Here is a 21,241-nt window from a genome sequence, read left to right as displayed (position 1 = left end):
CCAAATTCATGGAAAAAGAAATCTTGTTGCTGCTGTGAGGGAGAGAGGTGGTGTTGGCTGGAGGCTGGATATGAGCTTGCATCCCTTGATGGACATTCCTGCAAAGCTGTCAGGCCTGAAGCTGTGCTGACACTCCTCTATCCACCGTTCTCCCACTGCAGGCAGCCACCCTCTCCAGAGAGAGAAACACTTTCTTCCTGCCACAAACCATGAAATCTAGCTTGGCAAGGCAGATTTCAACACAGAGGACTGGGAGCACCACACCACATTCCCTGCCAGGGATCCCAGGAGAGAGGTGCTGCAGGCACTGCGTGCAAGCAAGCCTTACCTTTTGTTTTCATGCCCCTTCAGTCTGAGCTGCCAGGGGAGCTTGCAAGGGTGTCACCAGCCTTAAAGGTCACTGGATTGTCATTGTCCACATCAGTAAAGGCAGCATTTCTGCAGCTTCTTTCTTCCTTAAAGGTGACCTAAAAAAAACAACTCTTTTCAATTGAGCATTTATTTCCACACCTTCTGCTGAATTTTCCTTATCACCATGTGAGAGGGGCAATCTGCATACAAACAGCTGCATACCAGTCCCCGAGTCCCCTGTTGGGTCTCAGTCAGTGGTCTGCAGGCTGACAAAAAAGCCCAGCCTCCCTGCTGCTCACTTTGTGAGTCAGCTTGGCAGGGCTGGCCTGAGCTCTCCTCGCTGGGCATCAAAGTGTGCTCTCAGGCTGGTCCATGCTGCTGAAGCCAGCAGGGCTCCTGTTTATTATCTGCAGCATCCTTATGAAAAGCCGATCATTGTTTGCTGGTATCAGCCAAGCTGTAGACAAAGATGCCAAATCCGATAAGAGCTCCACATGAGGAAACTTGTTGTCGAATACAATGACATAGTTATGTCTCTCTCCTGTCTCCAGAGGACAGTTCCTTACTCCTAACTCTGGGTTTTTGTCTTTGATTTTCTCCCTAGCTTGGAGCTTGCATTATTTTGTTTATCTATTTGTCTTTTCAGCTGTTCGGAATGAAGTACACCCTTATCCCCGTTCATGGCATTATGCTGTGATTTGTGTTTGGCCTTATTTTTTGCCTCTGCATTTTACCCCACAGGTTCACACCAGCAAAGCTGGCTGCTTCATTAGGTAGTCAATTAAGAGACTCTCCTGAGGAGCTCTCCAGCTAGGCGCTGCATAATGTGGTGCCGGGATCCTGCCATTACTGCGGGCTGCTGGCCTGACTCCTGGAGGTTAATGCTGAATTGAATAACAAGTCTCCCATTAGTCCCAGGAAGGCTCGTGCTGCCTGGAAGAGCCGGAGCAGAAGGGTTTGTAGAGGAGAAGGCGGGTGTCCCAGCAAAACCAAAGCTGAAACCTTTGTTAACACCAGGTTGCAACAGCGGCTGCAAAGCCCCATAACATCTTTCCTCTCCAATAGCTCCAGGCTGCAGATTTCTGTTGGCCATTGTCCTGCCTCCACAGAGCAGTGGTTTCAAAGTCACCGTGGTATGAATACGTCACAAATTCCCCTTTCGCCAGCCACCCTGAGGCACCTTGGCTCGCTGAGAGGGGGCACCAAGCTGCGGTGGGGGCCAGCACAAAGGTCAGCAATAAATAAGAGGCAACATTGTCTGCCCGACTTGCAATGCAAAGGTCTTCCTTAAGGATAGAAATAACTTACATTTCTGGTGCAGACGGCTGAATCTGTGAGAAAGGGGCTCTGTTCCCCCTCTTGGCAGAGCCCCTGCCACAGCCGCATCTCCCCCACCCTTGCCATGGCGATCAAGCACAGCCATGTGCTGGTGCTGCCCCATCCCTCGCAGAGCTGCAGGGGCACAGCAGGCTAGCTGCTTGCCTCCCTCCGGTTGCCAAGGTTCCCAGCTGACGGTGGAAACATCGGCACCTGCTGACCCCCTGGGTCTTTTTCACTGTCTAAATATTTGCACTTCTTGATTTTCTCGAGGAAACTGAGGCATAGATGTTGAGAGAGGTTGCAGGAGACGAGGCCCTGGGGAGAGCTTTCTTGAAACAGATGAGGTCCCCATTACTCTTCTCTTGTTCCTTCCCAGGACAGCCCCCTCCCTGTGCAGGGGTTCCTCCATCACGCCTGGAGCTGTGGTTGCCAGCATGGCTGGGTCAATGATGATGGCATGCAGCAGATCACTGTTTCAGGGGCCAGTAGGGGAAGCCAAGCCCGGCTTGGCATGGCCTCCCTTCCCCTCCAGAACTACCACCTTGGTGTGGGAGGCACAGCTGATTTGCCAGGTCACAGCCTTGGCTTTGAGTGGCTTTCAATGGGATCACCTTCCTAGTCCTGTTTTTGGAGTAACTGGCGAGGGGATCAGCAGAGGCGCATGGGTTATGTACCTAAGGCTATCTGAGGGATTTAGCTACAATGTCCACTCCAGTGAGTGCACAAACCTTGCCTCTCCAGCCACAGAAAGCTTTGAAAATCACTCTCCATCCTTGCAGGCAAAGTCACACAGCTCTTGGGCCACAAAGAGTTTCCAGAATACACAGCTCTTCTAAGCTCAAAGTGGGGTTTCCGCAGTCTGTCAAGCTGTTGGCATTAAGACTGGGTTTTTCCTGCTGTTACAGGCTCTGAGGACTGTTCCAGAAACTTCACTGCCTCCAATGGCACTATTGAGTCTCCAGGTTTCCCTGACAAATATCCACACAACTTGGACTGTGTCTTCACCATCATAGCCAAGCCAAAGACAGAAATCCTCCTCCACTTTGTGCTCTTTGACCTCGAGCATGACCCTCTACAGGCAGGGGAGGGAGACTGCAAGTATGACTGGCTGGACATCTGGGACGGCATCCCTCAAGGTAAGCCATGGGGTGCCACTCCTGCAGCCTCAGCGCCTCTCCATGTCTCACAGAGCTCCAGAGCTGTTTCTTAAGATCAAAGGTGCCTAACCGTAGAGATGACTGCAGCATCCAGCCTGGCATTAGAGCACTCTGTGGCTGGCCATGGGAACAACACGCTTGCAGAAGGCTGCATGCATTAATCCTGAAACTAAAGCTCTGTTGTAACCACTGATCTAAAAAATCCCATGGGACACTCCCAGGGAGTGCTGATCCTCACTAAGAGAAGGGTAGAGGGTTTATGCATGCTGAGAGGGTCTCCCTACCCTGAACCAACACTGTGAAACAGAGCAAATTGGAGCGTTTCCCAGCAATTGCAGAGCAATATTTGCTGCAGTGGATATTTCTACGCAGCACACTGCGTGGCACTGGGCCAGCGGATTAAAAAATGTAGCCCATCCCCAAAGCCTGCCTTTCTTTCATCCCGATCTCTCCTGCTGAGGCATCCATGCTGAGTGATGCCAACCTGCTGGTGACCCATGAGGCTGGGGAAAAGGCAGGAGTTATCTCTGCTGCTCTTTCTTTTGCAGTTGGCCCTTTGATAGGCAGGTACTGTGGCACTAAGATGCCATCGGACATCCGCTCGACCACCGGCGTCCTGTCTCTCACCTTCCACACTGACCTGGCTGTGGCTAAAGATGGTTTCTCTGCTCAGTACTACTTGATCCAACAGGAAGTGCCTGAAAGTAAGTTGGAGATGTCCTGAGTGTGTCTTCGGCAGTTGTGTTGCCTGTTTCACCTAAGCACTTCCCTTACAAGAGTGACGCAGGAGGAGCGTGCCTAAGGGCTCGTTCCCCATCAGCCACAGAGACAGGAATTACGCTAGGTATGCTGTTTCTCACAGGAATGAGATTTAAGGAAGAGTCACATTCTCTGAATTTTCCTTAACTTTTCACTTGCTCGTGAAGTCTTCTCCCTACCTTTTGGGATAGAATCCTTTGTGTATATGCTCAGCCCAAACAGTTTAGGGTAAGACTTCAGCCCAGTGGGTGCAGCAGAATCATTAGAGCGTCGGGGAAAATCTCTCCAATTTTCCAAAAATTCACAGCCCCGAACTACAAATTGGAATTTCATGTCTGTCTAATTAAGAAATGCCTAAAGCGCTAAGAAGTTCAAACCAGATTTGTTTTAGATCCTTTATTAAGGGAGATAAATTGAGTTGGTGTAAGGAAGGAAAGTTGTATGTTTTGAGAATGAAGAGCATTTTGATACTTCGTGAAAACACTTGCAGGCTAGAAGAAATTCAATTACTTTTCCCATTATATTTCTGCATCAAAGCTACAGTTCTCAAACTCTGTTAGCAGCGAGCCTCTGATACAACTGAATAAGCCTTCAGGATACCCGTCAGTCCCAGAGAAAGGGTCTCTGACCGTAGGCTGAGAGCCCATGATGGAGAGCAGGGCTGTGCAGGGCTGGGGGAGCTGGGTTACAGACTCTTGCTCCATGGCTGAGTTAAGGGCCCCTCTGCTGAGGCTGTGAGAATTACAGATATACACAAGCTCTTCACTGCTACATATTTCCACACTCAGCTGATCTGTACCTTAATCCCTTTTCTATCCCATTCTTTGAAAGGTCTGGGAAATAAAGCATTGATGACACACAATGCTTGAGAAATCAAGCACAAGAACTGTTAAAGGGCTAGGCTTGTTTTGATTCACACTGGTGTAAACTAAAACTCTAATGATACCACTGAGATCTTAACTTGGCTCGATTTCCACCCGAGGTTGACTTGGCCACATTAAAAACACAAACAGTTTGGTGAAGCCCCATTGGTTTACAGCAGCAGTGAGCTATTTTTGTTGTTATTGTTTTTACAGGACAACTGCCATAAAATATATGAGATGTGCAGTAAGATTGGTCTAATTATGATCTTTAAAAGTCTTAGAAGTGAGGAAACTCAAATAAAAGCATGCCAGAGTCTTTCATGTTTATGGCTAGTTAATCCCTACAGGCCTGATATCACAAATAACACAAGCACACATCCACAAACACACCCATACTCTTACATGCGTGCAGAGCCTTTAGGCCTTCCTGTGCCAGGCCTTGACATTGCTGCTGGCGGCACAGCAGTTAGCATCCTCCTGTTTTCCCTGCCCACACTCCTTGCCTTGTCAGTGCTTAGTTTTCACCTCCAACCTTCAAGAAGATGGGGAACTTCATGGCAAGGGAACATGGGACGTCTTGTCCCAAGGAGACAAGGAGACGGAAGGAGGAAAGAGACAGAACAGTGCATTAAAACTGCAAAAAACTTAAAAGATCTGGACAGTTCTAATTGTCAGAAGGCCATGCAAACATAAAGCTGCCCTACCTTTAATTTCACAGTGCCATCTGTGAGTGCACACAACACACAAGATTGTGCAGATCTGCTCATCTTTCCAGGCAGACAGCTTTGCTCAGGGTTAGCTGGGAAGGATAGCTCAGGGCTGCCTTCCACTAGGGAGTGAAATACAGACACTGAAAGCTGATCTGCATCTATGCGTGTGTCCCTGCTGCAGATTTCCAGTGTAATGTGCCGCTGGGGATGGAGTCTGGCAGGATCTCTAACATGCAGATCAGTGCCTCCTCTACCTACTCAGATGGGCGATGGACGCCCCAGCAGAGCCGACTCAACAGTGATGACAACGGCTGGACCCCCAACGTAGACAGCAACAAAGAGTACCTCCAGGTTTGTACGCTTTCCACTCCCCTCGCCTCGTCCCCCACCAAATGGAGCATCACATTGTTAAACTGACCCTTGACCATAAGGCTTGTTGAATTTTTTATTGCCTCTGTGGCTCATGAGGAGCAAGCAGCAGGGGAGTGGCAGTGCCTCCATGAAATGAGATAGGCTGGCTCTTCCATTAGCTTGCTTGCACGAGGCTGACTTGACCCATTGTCCCTCTCCCACCCCACTCCTTCCTGCCAAAAATGTTGATGGACTTTCCAGTATACTGACAGAAATTGAGAGACCTCTGCCACTTACAAGGGCCACTGACTGCCACTGGCCTGGGGACCAACGTCTCCAGGAGGTGTATGGAAAAACAGCTAGAATAATATTTATCTCATCAGTGATGCGAGAAGCATGAGCGGGCTGCATGTCAGGTAGGGGGCTGTCAGAGCCAAGATTTTCCCTAGGACCTAGTTAGATCTGCAGTTTCTGTCCATACAGAGTTTCTGGCTGTGTCACATTGCCATGAGACATTGCTTGCTAAAGGGCACTAGGAACAGAAGACGGTGAATGTCATTGCCTCCAGCAGACGTCTCATTCTTCATTCATGGCAGTACTACCAAGCCAGCTCTGCTGACCTTTCTCAACCCACACTGTGAAAAAAGGAATAAAAGGGAAAACCAGAAACTGCAGCACTTGCTAATTGGACACCCTGCTTTTATTTTACATGGAAGAAGTCAGCCCTTGTCCTGTTTTAATGGACCTGAGCCTCCAGTTTCTGTGCAGATCCTATTGCTTGGTCTGAGGCAGGAAGGTGGCTTTGTGATGGTCACCTGTGGACACACATCAAGATTAGATACACTTGTCCCATGGTTCTGGCTGCAGGCATCCTGCTGAACTCAGCCTGGGGGAGTTATGCCTGTAGAAATTAGTTCTTACATTCCCATGTGCCTCCCCACTTGGAGGGAGACAGACTGAATTTGCACATTTTCATGTTTCAGTAAAGTAAGCCAAGAACTAACTAGCCAGCCCGAGCTCTCAGGTGCTCACCACTCTGTCTCTTGTCCCTTTTTCCCCTGTAAAGGTGGACCTCCACTTCCTGACTGTGCTCACAGCCATTGCTACACAGGGTGCCATCTCCAGAGAAACCCAGAACGGGTACTATGTCCGTACGTACAAGCTGGAGGTCAGCACCAATGGGGAGGACTGGATGATGTACCGACATGGTAAAAACCATAAGGTAAAGGCCTTTTTGTTTCTTTTGCATGTGCCTTGGTAGGTCTTGCAGCCAATGGGAAAGGAGAGAACAGAGTGATTTTACAGGTCTGCAGTGTTTAATCTGTGAGAGACCCTTTTTCTGATGAGGGCTAAAAGACTGATGATGCTTTGAGCAGAGCAGGAACAGTCCTTTCTCCTCTGCACAACAATGAGGAAACATGATTCCTTGGAAAACCTGGCTGCTGTTGCATCTTTCGTGGTGATGAGAGTATGTTCTTTGACTGCAAATGAAGGAGAAAATGCTTTAACAGCCTGTGTTTTGCCATACAAGATTCATTGAGCTTTTATGGCCATAGCCCTGTCTGCATGCTGGGTTAACAATCACAAAACCACATGAAACTGTAGTTCAGGAGTTATTGAGGCCTGGAAATGAAAGGGCACAAATCCTAAGAGGGGATCACACCATCCCAGAGAACAAAATGAACAATAAATAATGAGGAGCAATTCAGGCTGCCAGAGCTGTGGGATCTGTGTTAGCAGGCGCGGCTGGCAGTGGTGCCTCAAGCCCTGGGAGCTGGTGCGTGCTCTCACCGTGTTCTTGGAGACACACACACATGGGAGCGAGGTGGGGAATAAACACGGGTGTCAGGCCCTTCCAGGCCCTGTGGATGGTGCTGCATGGGGAGGTGAGCCTGAGGCAGGCTGCGTAGGAGCTGACCATGTGGCTGCGTGTGGGGAGAGCGAGCCAGGCTTAAGGCAGCTGTGGTGCTGGCTGCTCCTGCTCTGTCACTTGCCTTGCTCATATGTTTGTGCCCTGGTTAAGGGGACCTCAGAAAAGCCCTCCTCTGCTCTTCTTTGGAGCCCACTGGTGCTGCTGCTGTGTCTCAGGTCATCCCCACTGCCGTGCCGTGATCTGAGTGAAATGGGACCCGCCTGCCTCCCCTCGCATGCACGTCCTAGCAGTTTCTGCTTCCTCAGCATTTCTGTTAAATTAGCTGTCCCCTCCCTTTACTGGCACGGGCGCTGTTGGCATGAACTGCAGTAGCCTGCCTTGTCCAGGATTCCTCCACACATTTCCTTCCCTTCCGGGCTGTGTGATTTCCCCTTCCCCACAGCGGTTCAAATTCTCTCTTCATCCCGTAGCGAGTCTGTAGCGTGAGAGGCCCCTAGCGAGGCCTCATACCTACAATATTTGGAGCCTTTCATCTCCTTGTCTGCCAAAGAGGTGGTGTTCATGCCGTTTTAGAGGTAGGGAAATGGGGACACAGGGCAGCACAGTCCCCTCTGAGCTCCCAGCTCAGACTGCCTATGTCAGGTCATGGAACACCAGCTGCCCTGTGGGCCCTGGGCCACAGCTGGTGGCAGAGCTCTCGCCATGCTGCACAGCCTGCTGTCCCTAGGGCCACCTGGTGCAGCGGCACTTTCTGTGAGCCAGGGGTATATCTCCCTGCTCTGGGCAGACCACAGACACTGGGGGGTCTGAGGTCTTGCTGGGACCAGCTCTGTAGGCTGATTTCCCATCCTAGCTATCCCAGACCCCTGGTCCTCAGCCAGGGTGGAGCAGGGCTGATTTCAGCTCGATTGGCTTGGCTTATGTCAGCCTGGCTGGTGCCAGCCCAGAGCAGCCCTATAGCCATGTGCACTGACACCATGTCAGTGCTTGGCCCTCGAGCCCCATCAGCTCTTTTCTGCCCTACTTTCTCTCTTCATTAAAAAAAAAAAAGAAAGAGAAAAAGAAAAGAAAAGGGAAAAAAAAAAGGAAAAATCAAACCTCTCCTTTATTCCAGTCTCGGCACTTTCCCACGTTCTGGCCTCAATTTAGCAGGCACCTCCCCAGGCTGGAAGACAAGTAATTGCTTTTGGTGGCTCGCCTACCCCTTGCATCAGAGCGGCTTGATCTCCCTCCATCTACATGACCTACCCTGGCAGCCAAGCCACAGCAGGGCCAGGGGCGGCTCCTCACTCATGGCCTGGCCAGGGGGCTCTGGCCCCACACTAATCTCAGCTGTTCCTGTGCAAGGGGAGCTCCCGGCATCTGCACTCAGCTTGCAGGTATTGCCCTGCGTCAGTGCAGTGCTCTACTCACTGCGGGCTGCAACGGTGGAGTGAGCCATGCCAAAGAGATTTGTCAAGTCTGCCGCAGCTTGATTTGGTGCCATGAGGAGCGAGGAGGGGAGGGGCAGACAGACGGGGACTCTGTTCCTCTCTATACTTGCATACACACACACACACACACATAGATAGGTATATATATACACACATATATAGATAAGTATATATATATATGCCAATGCACGCACACACATATGGGGTGTATCAAACACTGCTCTGAATTTCTGCTGCCTGTGTGGGCCAAAAGTAATGCTTTGCCATGCTGTGGGCAGGTCAGCTGACATTTACATCTTTATCAGGGAGCTAAAGCAGGAGAAAGCCAGCGAGTGCAAGAGGGGTGGAAGGAGGAGGAGGAGGATTCTCTCTGCAGAGGACAGGGAGCTCTGACCTCCTCCCCTTCGTTCCCACTTCCCCTCTCGGAAGTGTTTGAGAGGAGAGCGAGGCCAAGCTGTGTCCGTGTGGAACGTGACGGCTCACCTTTGAGTCCACAGCCACTGGCAGTCGTGGCAAGGGAAACAGGAGAGGCAGGATGAAGCGACAGTAAATGAGATTAATATGCAATCCCAGCAGAGGGGCTGGCCGGACTGTTTCCTTGCAGAGCACTGAGCGCTGGGAGGCGGTGGAGCTGCAGCCGGCAGGAGGGACATGCTGCTGTCACTCTTTCCCCTTACTCCTCTCCAGAGCATCCCCGTGGGACAAGTCTAGACAAGCACAACCCCAGAAAAGCTGCACTGGCTCTTTCCTCCTTCCTGCATCCTGCAGTGAGCTGCACAGCCTGAAAGCCCAGTCCTCTTTGTGCCACCACCAGCAGTGCTCCTGCTATCACCTCCCTCTGTCTGGCTGTCTGGGCACAGACATGAAGGGGGAATGAGGGACCCCATAGATGTGCCCAAGCCTGCAGGGCCAGGGCTGCTGTTGTTGTGTGCAGGCAGTGGTGTCAGCACTGGTCCCTCTCAGTGTCACCCAGCGGTCAGTGGCCCCAGAGGTTATCTTCCAGGCACTGGCCCTGCGGCTTGTGCCAAGATCTTATCTTGCCATTTGCAAATGTCTTTAAAAAACAACTCTGTCTTGAACCCGAGAAAGGAAAAGAGCACCTGGCAAGATTTGCCTTTTTGTTTTTGACCATTTTCTTCAGGCAGATCCAGTGGTGAGGATTTTACTGGAAAACAACGTGCTCATCCATTCTGATCCACTTCCTTCATTGCAGGGTTTCAGGTTCCGGTCTCAGTGTGGTCTGAGCTTCCCCACGTTTGTAATTGCAGAGTTCAGCTCGCTGGGATTGTGTAGTGGGGGGGCAAGATGGGTGCTCTTGCTGCCTCCATTTCCCTGTGTGTGAATGGGAAGAAGGCAACTGAAGCATTTGCTTTGAGACTCTAAGTCAATGGCTGAGGAATGGCAGAAAGATCCAGCTGATGTGCGTTTTCAATTTCCTACTTGTTTTGACAGCTTTATGCTTGTTATCAGTGAACCTTCCTGGGTGGTATTTCAGATGATGCAGGAAGGCAGGTTAAATCGCTGCATAGAGCTGCAGCAGTATCTCAGCTGTGCATGGAGCTGGGGACGTTAGAGGTGTTCAGTGCTGGCAGAGGATATTGAGACAAATCTTTGGAGACCCTCATGGCTTCCCTTAGGAGCAGTCCTCCGCCCTTTTAGTTTGTAATGAGGTCTCCTGTGTTTATTCACCTGAAGAGGGAGAGAAAAGCTTTCATGCCTGTGGCTTCTTTTTGTGGAAATCTCAAGAAAAGCTCCCATGATCAGCCAGAAAGCCACAAGTGCTTCTGCACAGAGACATCATGGTGCAGAGAGTTTGCCCAGAAACATCCCCAGGTCCCAGCCTGCTTCTGCTGCTTTCACAGCGGGACAAAGCCGCCAGGCTTTGGGAAAGGCAGCCCTGTGCATTCACCCTTGGTGCAGTACCAGGGGAGAATTACGGCCCTGGCTTTCCCAGCCAGGCTGCAGCTTTGTGTTCCTGGGCTTGCTATCTCTTTTGCAGGCTATCAGAGTGCCACTCCTCCCATCCCTGGTGGCTCCTGGATCTGAGTGCAGCCTCTCAGAGGCACTGTGCTGGCAAGCCCTGCATGCTGCGCCTGGCCCAGGCGGCTGCACGTCATTCACTGTTGCCAAGTATCATTTTTCTTCTAACTCCTTGTTCCTGGATTTAATAAATCCCGGACTATCCACCCTCCACTTGAGCCAGAATCCTCCCACCATCAGACATACCCCATTTTGTGCCTTCCCTGTCTGACAAGAAAAATAATCTCCCCTACTTTTCTCCTTCATGCTTCTCTGTCTAAATCCTGAAGCCGTAATCCCGTTAGCATGCTCTTTTCCAGGGCTCTGTCTCCACGGGAGTAACATAATCCTGCCATAAATCTAGTGGGTCCAAGAAGACACATACAAACGAACGAAGGCAAGGCTGCTGCCATCCTTGGCCTTCTCATCTGCCTCCCCACCCCTCTTTCTTTCGCTCCCCAAGAAATCTCACAGTGGCCAAGCAGCAGTGCAAGTACAGTGAAGAGAGGATACCTCCTTCGTGCTGCCTGCTCTGCAGCCTTTGTATGTGGACCTATTTATCTCCCATTTGTCCTTCACGCCAAGCCCCACCGCTGGCAGTGCCCATGTCCACTGGCACTAACACAGCTCAGGAATGCCCCCATCACTCTGGGACAGTTGCAAAGCATCAGGAACACAACTTAGTGCTGCTGGGAGATGCGTGCACATGTTAAGAAACTGCCTAACCCTCCTCCAGCCTCAGCGGCTTCTCCTGCCACTTGCTTTCTGCAGCAAATTAATTAAGCAGGTTGCTGCTCATTGATTATCAATTTAATTTTACATGTAGACCTGCTGGCTGGACTAAAACGTAAACATAAAGTATGTGGGGAGGAGACTGGCGGCTTTCTATGCAGTGGTGAAAATGAGTTCCCTTGTCTGCTTCTTGGAAGGTGCTTTTAATTTGTTAATGGTTTTCCCATTCGTCTTCTGGCTCTGTCACTGTCAGCGAGTGCGTGCGCCTGCGTGTGCGCGCTCTGCTGAGTGTGCGTGCCCATATCCCTAGATTGCAGCCAGGTTTTTTTTCTGCTGGTGTAAATTACTGTGACTTCTTATCCTTCGATGGCAGTATGTTGATTTACACCATCCGAAGACTTGGCTCCAACTGTGTGCTGAGTGGGAAGGAAAGCAGCTAGGAGGGGAGGAATAGCAACATTCTATTTTGGTAAGGGGGAAGAAATCTTTTCTTTCTTGGCGCTCCAAATTTCACACATTTTCCTGCTAGTTCTTCCCATGCCGTGAGTGCTAATTTGAGGCAGGATGAGGAGCCTGCTCAAGTCAACAGGGCTCTCCGCAGTTCTCTGGGCTCTGGGAGCAGCAAATCCACAGGCTGAGGATCGGGCCCTGGTCGGTGGTGTGGGGAGCTGCACGTGCACGGTGTGTCCCCAGTGGGAAGGAGATGTAAGGCCAGGCATGCGGGAGGTGCTCTAGCAGCACTGAGCACCTGTCCTCTGAGAAATGGGCTCCTCTCCGCTGTGCTGAACTGGGCACAAAGCAGTGACTTGCTACCATCAGCTTTTCAGAAACAAGGTGCGGCTGGTGCTAGAGATGGGAGTTGGGTGGCACCTCTGCACTGGTAAACTGGGAGTCCATGGCATCGTGGCCCCAGATCAGATTTATGTCACTTAAAGAATGCGATCCAGTTGGAGGAAATCACTGAACCCCAACTCTAAAGCAGAGCTGAGGTTGCTCTCCTAGAAGCAGGTGGTTGGGACTGAGGTCACATAAGAGATGCTTTCAGCAATGCGTGTGGTAGTGATAAAGTTTTTTGGGCTTAGTCCCGCTTCTGCTTCCTGTCAAGCTTGACTTTGCAGAAATCAGCAACAAATTACATCGGTGTAAATTTGGATTCTGGCCCCTGATGCTTGTATGTGTGAATCGAGCTAAAAAAGAACAAAGCTGCAAATATGTTAAACCAAAAAGAGCAGCAAACCTCATCAGCGACTGCTGAGCGTGCCGGTCCATATGCAACCTTTGGCTGCGGAGCCCTCCGACTGCTGGCTGCAGGAAGCAGGGGAGGCTGCCAGGAGCTGCTCCCCCCGCTGCCGCAGCCTCCAGGAGCTGTTCCTGGGACATGAGGACCTTCGGGGTGGCCTGAGGTGCTCCTCCCGGGCTAAAATTGTGGCCCAGGCTCAGACAAACATTTCCTGTCCTCCGGTGTTAGGTTCAGTGGCAAGGTGTTGTGTGTCAGCTGCTGTGCTGACATGGAGCTGGAGGCTGTGCTGTGGAAATGCGTCCTTTCGGCCCATGCGTGCGCGTGTGTGTCCCCACACGTATACAAGACGCACACACATGCCTGAGGAGCAGTACATAGTAACCACTATTCTGACAGCCCTCCTGCTGGAAAAAACGGTATTTGGTGTCTGCTGAGCAAGGGAAAGGATGGGAAGTGGGGTCAAACAGGATAAAATAGGATATTAAAAGCACATAAACCATGCTGTGTTGCTAAATGGTAGCAGCATGATATATATCTCCAGATTAGCATTTCTGCTGAAGTTCACATCAACTCCAAATCCTAATTATCAGCCAGATTAACAACCGAAGCCCTCCATGGGCACCCCCTGCCCTGGCAGGAACACCCCCATCCTAGGCAGGACCCTGTGCTGCCGTGGGGCTGCGAGCACCACTGTCCTCCCTGCAAACACCTCCTGCCTACCGCAGGGTGTGAGACCTCTGGAAGAGAGCAGCCTGCGGCCCTGAGCAATAGGACACTTAAAAATGCTTCTTAACTCCTACCGGAGGCAGGAGGCCAGCATATAACCTCATCCTTGTTCTGTCCCGACTCACGGGGATCTGCACTTGAGTTGTTTGATGGGGCTTAGTGCCAAAGATTACACTCCCCTGCTTCTCTCTGAGATAAACTTAGCAAAGCTCCTTGCTTAGCACGACATATGCAGGGTAGGAGACTGCAGAAGAGCCCAGTCAACACTGTATGCACATGCTGCTCCTGGCTGAGGCCAGGGGACACTGAAGCCCTGTCCCAAAAGTCTGTGTGCTATGAGGGAAAGGGAAGTGAGTGCAGCATCAGTCTGGGAGCCCCTCGTGGCACCAGAGCCTGAAACAGAAGCACAGCTACCCACTTCTTGTCCGGCCTGTTAGAGTAATGGGAGGGAGGGGTGAAATCTACCATCCATCTGGTAGTTTTTGATTATGGCCATCTGGTAAGACAGCAGCTTTTTCGTATCATGTCGGATCATAAACTCTCTCCTAAAGCTGCCTCTGTGAAGGGCTGTGTGTGCACTGGGGAGCAGGAGAGGGGCTGCCTGAGATGGCAGCTCAGCAGCCAGGGCAGGGGCCACATCCTCTCTGCTCCTGCTGCTGCTTGTGTGCGGCACTTCCCCGTGGTGCTTCCCAGTGGAGCTCAGTGTGAGGTCCAGCCAGGATGGGCGAGTCCCTCAGCCCATGCCAGCAGCTCAGCCCTCGCTGTCTGCCCTGGGGCTTGCCCTGGCCAGAGGCTGGCCCTTCCCAGAAAAGCTTCTCCTCATTTTTCCCCGCTGAGGTTGTTTGTTTTGACTTCTAACCTGGTTATTTCTTTCTGCCACAGGAGGACATAATTGTAGTTCTGTCCTTTCTCCCTTGCAGACGTTTCAGGCCAATGAGGACGCCACGGAGGTGGTTCTCAACAAGATCCACAGCCCAGTGCTCACACGCTTTGTGCGCATCCGTCCCCAGAGCTGGCACAATGGCATCGCCCTGAGGCTGGAGCTGTATGGCTGCCGCATCACCGGTGAGCGTCTCCCTCTTCCCACCAGCCCTCCTCTCCATCCCTCCAGCACTCCATCCCAGGCTGTGACAGCTGCATGGGGTGGCAGTGGTGGCACTGCAAGCAGCACAGAGACACCTGTCCCTTCAGTTGTGCTTAGGGGAACCAGGGCCCAGCCCCTGGTGCAAGGGGAAGCACTTGGTCCTGCTTTAGTGCCCAGAGCTTAAACTTGCAGGGAAAACCATGAGTGCCCTCTGCCTCCTTCCTGGCTGCTCATGCCCTCTCCTTCTCTGCAGATTCGCCTTGCTCCAACTTGCTGGGGATGCTTTCTGGCCTCATCCCTGACTCGCAGATCTCGGCCTCTTCTATCAGAGGCTACGACTGGTCCCCCAGCATGGCCCGCTTGGTGAGCAGCCGCTCAGGCTGGTTTCCACGCATCCCCCAAGCCCAGCCCGGGGAGGAGTGGCTGCAAGTGGACTTGGGCGTCCCAAAGAATGTCAAAGGTGTCATTATCCAGGGGGCTCGTGGAGGGGACAGCGTGACCAGCACTGAGTCCCGTTCCTTTGTGAAGAAGTTTAAGGTAGCCTACAGCATGAATGGAAAGGATTGGGAATTCATCCAGGACCCCAAAACCATGCAGGCCAAGGTAAGCAGTGCTTGGAGCAGCTGCAAAACGTGATATGCTTCTGGCTATCTTCAGTCTGTCTGATGATGTCTTTGGAAATTGGCTGTTGTTCCCTCTACAGTGATTCTGGGAATTTGAGTTGTCACCATGAAACCCCAGGTTGCATCCCCTGGTTCTGCTCCTAAGCTGTACTAGACGGTGTAGGGTCCACCTAGCCCCAGGGATAGCAGCTTCACTTCTCACTGCAGACCAGGCATGGGGATGTGGACATTACCTGCTGTTCTTTCGAGCTGCTGCAGGTCAGAGCCCACAAGATAATGTGTCAAATTTTGTTTGACACAAACTATTTGCATATTTTAAGGGGAAAGGTGTTACTGTTTAGGCTTGCAGCTCTGGAACAGGAGAGTGAATCACAATTTCTCTTCGGGAAATTTGCTATATGAAGTTCTTTATACCACACCACCATAAGCCTGAAATCTCCTGTATTCTTCCCATTATGTTGGAGCTAGCCATAATTTTTCTGCTTAGTACTGTGGGGGAGTGGGGGGTTTGAGGAATAAATGAATTCTCTGCTACTGCCAAGAATTTTGTTTTTATGCAAACTCATCTGCTCCTGAAAGTTCAGGTATGTTTTAATTTTTCCTGATCATAAAAATGAGTTTTAGAAGGCCTGATGCTATCTATAGCCCTGTGTTTATTCCCCACAGACTTCAGTTCGTGCACTCAAGCTGAAAAACGGCAGTACTTATGACTGTACGGAAAACTGAGTGTTTGCACTATCCTAGAACATGCAGTAGCTTTCTTACTTGCCAAAGGACAAATCTGATTTTATTTATACATGAAGCTAGTGGATGTTCCACACGCTTTCCTGGTGAGGCCTGGATCAGAATCTAGCCCCTGGATATGAAGCAGAGGCCAAGGAAGATCGTGCAAGCTTCTTGGAAACAGCCTCTTTGGTCCTCTTGAAATTGAGGAGGAGCAGCCCAGTTGCTGCTGAGCTATATTCAGTGGCCTGTAGTTGGACAGCTAAACTATTGCAAATCATGGCTGTATCCTGCCAGACCCAAATATCAAGGCTGGTGGAGAGCAGGTGGGATGTATACATCACAAACTTTTCCTCTCTCTGTCTACAGCTCTTTGAAGGCAACATCCATTATGATATCCCTGAAATCCGGAGGTTTGACCCCGTTCCTGCCCAGTATGTCCGAGTTCACCCAGAGAGGTGGTCCCCAGCAGGAATAGGAATGCGTCTGGAAGTGCTGGGATGCGACTGGACAGGTAGGGCACCTGTGCCTCTGCCCGCTGGTTGTGACAGGGGCTAAGCCAGCAAGACAAGAGTAAGGTTATTTCCCTCCCTGCTGTCCCACCTCAGGGTCATGCTGGGGCACGGAGCCGTGAGTGCAGGATGGACAGAGTGGCCTGAGCCCATCTTTTTTCCTCTATCTTAAAAACAAGTCAGGTCTGAGGCTGGCCTTGATGCGGGATGTAGTACAATGTCTGAACACCAATTCTAGCTTTCCCAAGGAGGCCCATGTGGGATTTACCCCCACCTCCCTTCTACTTTTGAATCTTTTATCTGGATGTTGTGAAGGCTTTCCCAGTCCCAGTGTTAGTTAGACAATATGTGTGCTTTTCAACCCAAATGAATAAGATGAAAAAGTAGGAAGAGAAGCAGAGGCACAGAATTGAGGTGCTGGGACTGCTACAGCTATCTTGAGCTGCCCCAATAAGGCTTTACTATGAAAACAGCTATCCCTCTCATTGAACCCCTTGTGGAAATCCTACTGCAGAGAAGGCTGGGGATTTAACTTAATGACATTCCTAAGAACAGGGAAGTTTGTTCACTTTTGTCCACCTGTTTTTCACAAGTGAAACATCTTGCAGATGCCATTATTTTTAATGCAGAAGTGAAAACTGTCTAACATGCTCACTGGAATCAGTAGAGGCTGTGCCTCTGACCCTTCTAAGGCTCAGTCATGATTGATTGCTCCATAGTTTCATCCCAAAAAGCCAAAAATGCACCCAGCAGTTCATTGTGTCTGATGCTTTTCAGTGCCAGGGGCTAGTGGTCCTTTCTTTTTCTTTTTTTAATTTTTTTAATAATCTGCTTAAATCTAAATCTGGTGTCCAGATGTCAGTGATAAAGAGGTATGATTTCCATTTTATAAACACATCTGTAGAAAGCATTTTCTTACAAGAATTCCCGTTCTCAGAAGCTTAAAAGACACAGGGCTTTTTTTCCAACCTTTTGTGTTGTTGTCGCTAGCCTTTCCTCCTGTGAAGTTCTGTGAGATGCATTACAAACGTTAACAGCAAGTACAGAAAACATGTGCACACAGTTAATAATGATAATTTGTCACCTTTGAAATCAACGGCGAATCTTCCCCTAGACTGCAAATACATTGTAGACAATCTAAACTTTAAATCAGTATTAAACCTTAATTTAAACCTTATGACATCTTCTTTGGGATGACAGGCATGGAGGCTTTTGTGCAAGCAGTGGGAGCTGAGGCTCTGCACAGAAGCAGTCAGGCAGCCCCCACACTGCTGCTTCCCGCAGCTCCTGGGCATTTCTGGCTGCCAGATCTCTGTGGTCCATTGCTGGCCGGTGCAGCACACCACTGTACCCTGATGCAGTGATCGCCTCTGACCAGGTCCATGTCAGCCCCTCCAGAGCACTCCCCCAGATTAAAAAGCCTAAGAAATGCAACTTCCTCCATTTCTAGTCCTATTTTTAGTCCAAATTTTGTTTTACAGCTGTGTCTGTGTTCAGTTGCAGTATCAGCAGCAACAGCCGATGTTTTTTCCAGGCAGGGTGCTTTATGGTCATTTCCCAGTGTGGCTGTCTAATCATTTGCACGTTGTAATGTTTAAAACTCAACTGCCAAGTCATAAATATTTTTAGTTTTATTGATCTACAGGCATTCCGCTTTGTAATCGGAGCCGGGCTTGTAATCTTGTGGATTCACCGTGTTACAAAGAGCGTTTAGATCAGCGATGAAACCTGGGGAACAGAGATAGCCCATGGCTTTATCTGCGTGCTAAATGCAGTCCCTGATGCAGGCAACACAGCCCTCCTTTGCTGGGAGGACTCAGGCGTGTTAGAGAACTGGCTGTGAAGAATCAGGCAATCGCACTTGCTTGGAAACAAGATTAAGAGATGGATTAAAGCAAGCTGATTGAGAATATTTTCAAGTGAGGGCCAAAGCCAATGTGTACCCTGCCCAGCTGTTTTCATTTCTTATCAGCAACGAGCATCTTAATTACTAAGTCAACCAGGTAACTTGGCAGCAGCCGGGCGCATAAACTAGTTGGCTAGTAGCTCAAACACCATGAAGCAAGCAGTCAGCAATTGGCTTCTTTCAAAGACCTGCCAATTTTTTTTCCTCTGAAGAGTGGAGATTGATGAATGTTCACTTGCAGCTGGTTTTGTCTCCTTTGAAGTTCCAAACATCTGGTTTCAATTGCTCGGTGACTTTGCATTTTGATCATCCGTTACCACCAGTTGCACAGACACTTGCTGGGCCACGGAGAGAGAAAGCGAGCAAGAGACCTCTCTTTTTCACTTTCCATTTCACACATCGCATTGTCCTCCCTGCTATTTTCATTATCTCATGTAACCATCTTGTTGCGGCTCTGCCTTGGTAACTGATTTTTTGAGATATATTTCTGCGGCTTGTCTGGGGCAATGCAACACTGCTGATTTACATCCTCTCAGCATCTGTGTCCCGTATGGGACTTGGCTTTCAAGGTCCTTCCACATTGTCACATTTCAGCTATAAATCTCAATATACAAGAACAACAACCTAAAAAGTGTACCGGCTCTAAATAACATGCAGCTTTTGATATGTTGCCTTCACCTGCTGCTTTCTCCCCCTCACCCCCCTTCTTTTTTATGACATTTTTCTGTGCCTGGCTGCTTGCAATTTGCTTCTTGGTTGTGTTTGGAGTTTTATGGGGTTGTAACAAATTTGAACTTACAAATTAAAAGACTTTGAGGTTATTTGGTATTTTACTTTGAACAAAAGACAACCACTGGAAAAAAAAGAGGGAAAAAAAACCTGAGTCTCTGTGCAGCATATTTAATAACAGGAAAATAAAAGGGCAGAAAGGAGCCTATGGAAAATATTCAATGTATTTAGCCATTTCCTCCTGCTTCTGGCTTTATTAAATGATATCCTGAAGGGTGCCGACAAAGCAACACAATCACACACAAGTGAGCAAAGCAGCCTCTTTTTGAAAGAGGAAAGAATAAAGGCTGCTGTACTCCAGTTAACGCACCCGTAAAAGGAGATCCTGCTGGAATCTAATGTCGTTTACTGTTGATCTTAATATCCTTCTCTTTCTTGCTTAAATTTCCCCTGACACCTGCTTTGAGGTTGTTTCACATGGGCCATGTTGGAGAGAGGGAAATTGGACAGAGACACTTAAAAAGCGTAGTCAGAAGCCCGGAGTGTGAAACCAGATGCTTTCTGCAGTGAGCCAGTGCACACCAGGGGATTCTCTGGGTCCGTCTGTGGTTACGTCATTTGTGGGTTTGAGTGACTTGCTTTATAAATTGGCACAACTGGTGGGAATGTTGTGTGTGTGTTTTTCGTGTGTCATATGCCTTTATGAAAGGAAAAGATGTTCTGCCTGTGATCTCTGTTATCCAGTAACTGCAGCCAAGAGGACTGCCAACACCCATGTAGATTAAAAAATGAAGAAAAAAAGTAGCATGTATGTCTAGAGGAGAGCATTGTCCAACAGGGGCTCTAAATCAAAGGAACTCCCATAAGGAAACAGCCAGTTCACACCAAGTTCAAACCACACTGACATTTGTAGCATGCAGAAGTTCTGTGGTAGTCTTGTCCTGTCTCTTCCTGCCATTATAAGAACATGAGAAAAAGACTTTTTGCTTTGTTTCCTATTACCTGGGCTCTTGGTACCATCTATTGATAACGGCATCTCTACTTCCTGTTTTGCAGATGTGAAGCCCACTGCAGAGACACTGGTGCCCACTTTGAAGAGCGAAGAGACCACCACCCCATACCCAACTGATGAAGAGGCAACTGAGTGTGGTGACAGCTGTGGAGAAGAGGAGGGTATGTATCAGAAAAGTACATCTTTATATCAGTAAAAGATGGGTTCAGAGCTAAGAAAACACTCTTATCTTCCTATTTGCTCCGGTGTACAGGTCTGATTCCTGGAAAGCTTACAGTAATGTTATTAGCAGTAGATTGAGATTAAAAAAAAAATCTAGCCAAAATCTGATAAGTTATATCAAGGAAGGATGCAAGAGCAAGACAGATAGCAACTAATTCAGTCCCTAGGGTATGAGACTTAAAGAGCTGTTCTCCCAGCTTCCTTACATGACCTGAAGCAGCTCACTGAGGGCCTTGTTTAGTACCAGATCCTTCTAGTTGCGTGTCATAAATTCAGAAGGTGATTCAAGGAGAGATTCAGACTGCCTGTCATGCAGGGCTCCTTTTGCAGAGATCACAAATGTGGGAGTAAATCACAACATGCAGAGAAGGCAGGTGTCCTGAAGACAACCTGTCTTATGAGGATCGTCTTGTTTAATATCAACTGCTTAAAAATTAGGAGGACAGACTGGGCTCCTTGTGCAGGCAGGAGAGGGGGAAATGCTAGCTGCAAGCAGGAGTTTGCCCTCCCCTTTCTTAGATGGCTGTCAGATACATGGGGGATGGTTTGGTATCTGTGGAGCTCGCCTGCCTCTTCTGATTGTAGAAGAGGCTGAATGTTTCAGACTACATACTTTGCTTGTAAAGAGCTGATGCAACAGGGAGACTAGTCCTCTCTGCCTCAGATCCCTACCTGTAAAACAGACATCTTACCCTTCTGCTCCTTGCAAGGGCAGGGTGAGCATCTAAGCTTGAAACGACCAGATTAAGGGGGAGGGCATGGCAGAGCCTTGCAGGGTTGGATGCACAGCAAAGTGGGCAGGAGAGGCACACCTCTGGGCACAACAGCAGGGCCTGTGCCTCAGCAGTGAGGCTTGGGCATTTACACAAAGACTACAGTGAGAAATCTCATGACAA

General features: G+C 49.5%; 1 protein-coding gene across 6 annotated transcripts in view; it reads left to right on the top strand.

Moving 5' to 3' along the window:
- NRP2 (neuropilin 2) overlaps positions 1-21,241 on the top strand; it is an 82,041-nt gene that overhangs the window by 28,651 nt on the left and 32,149 nt on the right. For all 6 annotated transcript variants that reach the window (XM_021398425.1, XM_021398423.1, XM_021398426.1 and 3 more), the window contains exons 4-11: positions 2,577-2,807; positions 3,377-3,532; positions 5,342-5,511; positions 6,578-6,733; positions 14,455-14,599; positions 14,872-15,221; positions 16,334-16,478; positions 20,168-20,284. In XM_021398425.1, the coding sequence (XP_021254100.1) occupies positions 2,577-2,807; positions 3,377-3,532; positions 5,342-5,511; positions 6,578-6,733; positions 14,455-14,599; positions 14,872-15,221; positions 16,334-16,478; positions 20,168-20,284 (1,470 nt within the window). The remainder of the gene's footprint in view (positions 1-2,576; positions 2,808-3,376; positions 3,533-5,341; positions 5,512-6,577; positions 6,734-14,454; positions 14,600-14,871; positions 15,222-16,333; positions 16,479-20,167; positions 20,285-21,241) is intronic.

Source organism: Numida meleagris, chromosome 5 (assembly GCF_002078875.1).
Source record: "Numida meleagris isolate 19003 breed g44 Domestic line chromosome 5, NumMel1.0, whole genome shotgun sequence".
NCBI classification, from domain to species: Eukaryota; Metazoa; Chordata; class Aves; order Galliformes; family Numididae; genus Numida; species Numida meleagris.
The sequence above is the reverse complement of the archived record's forward strand: the minus strand, read 5'-3'. Positions and strand labels throughout refer to the sequence as shown.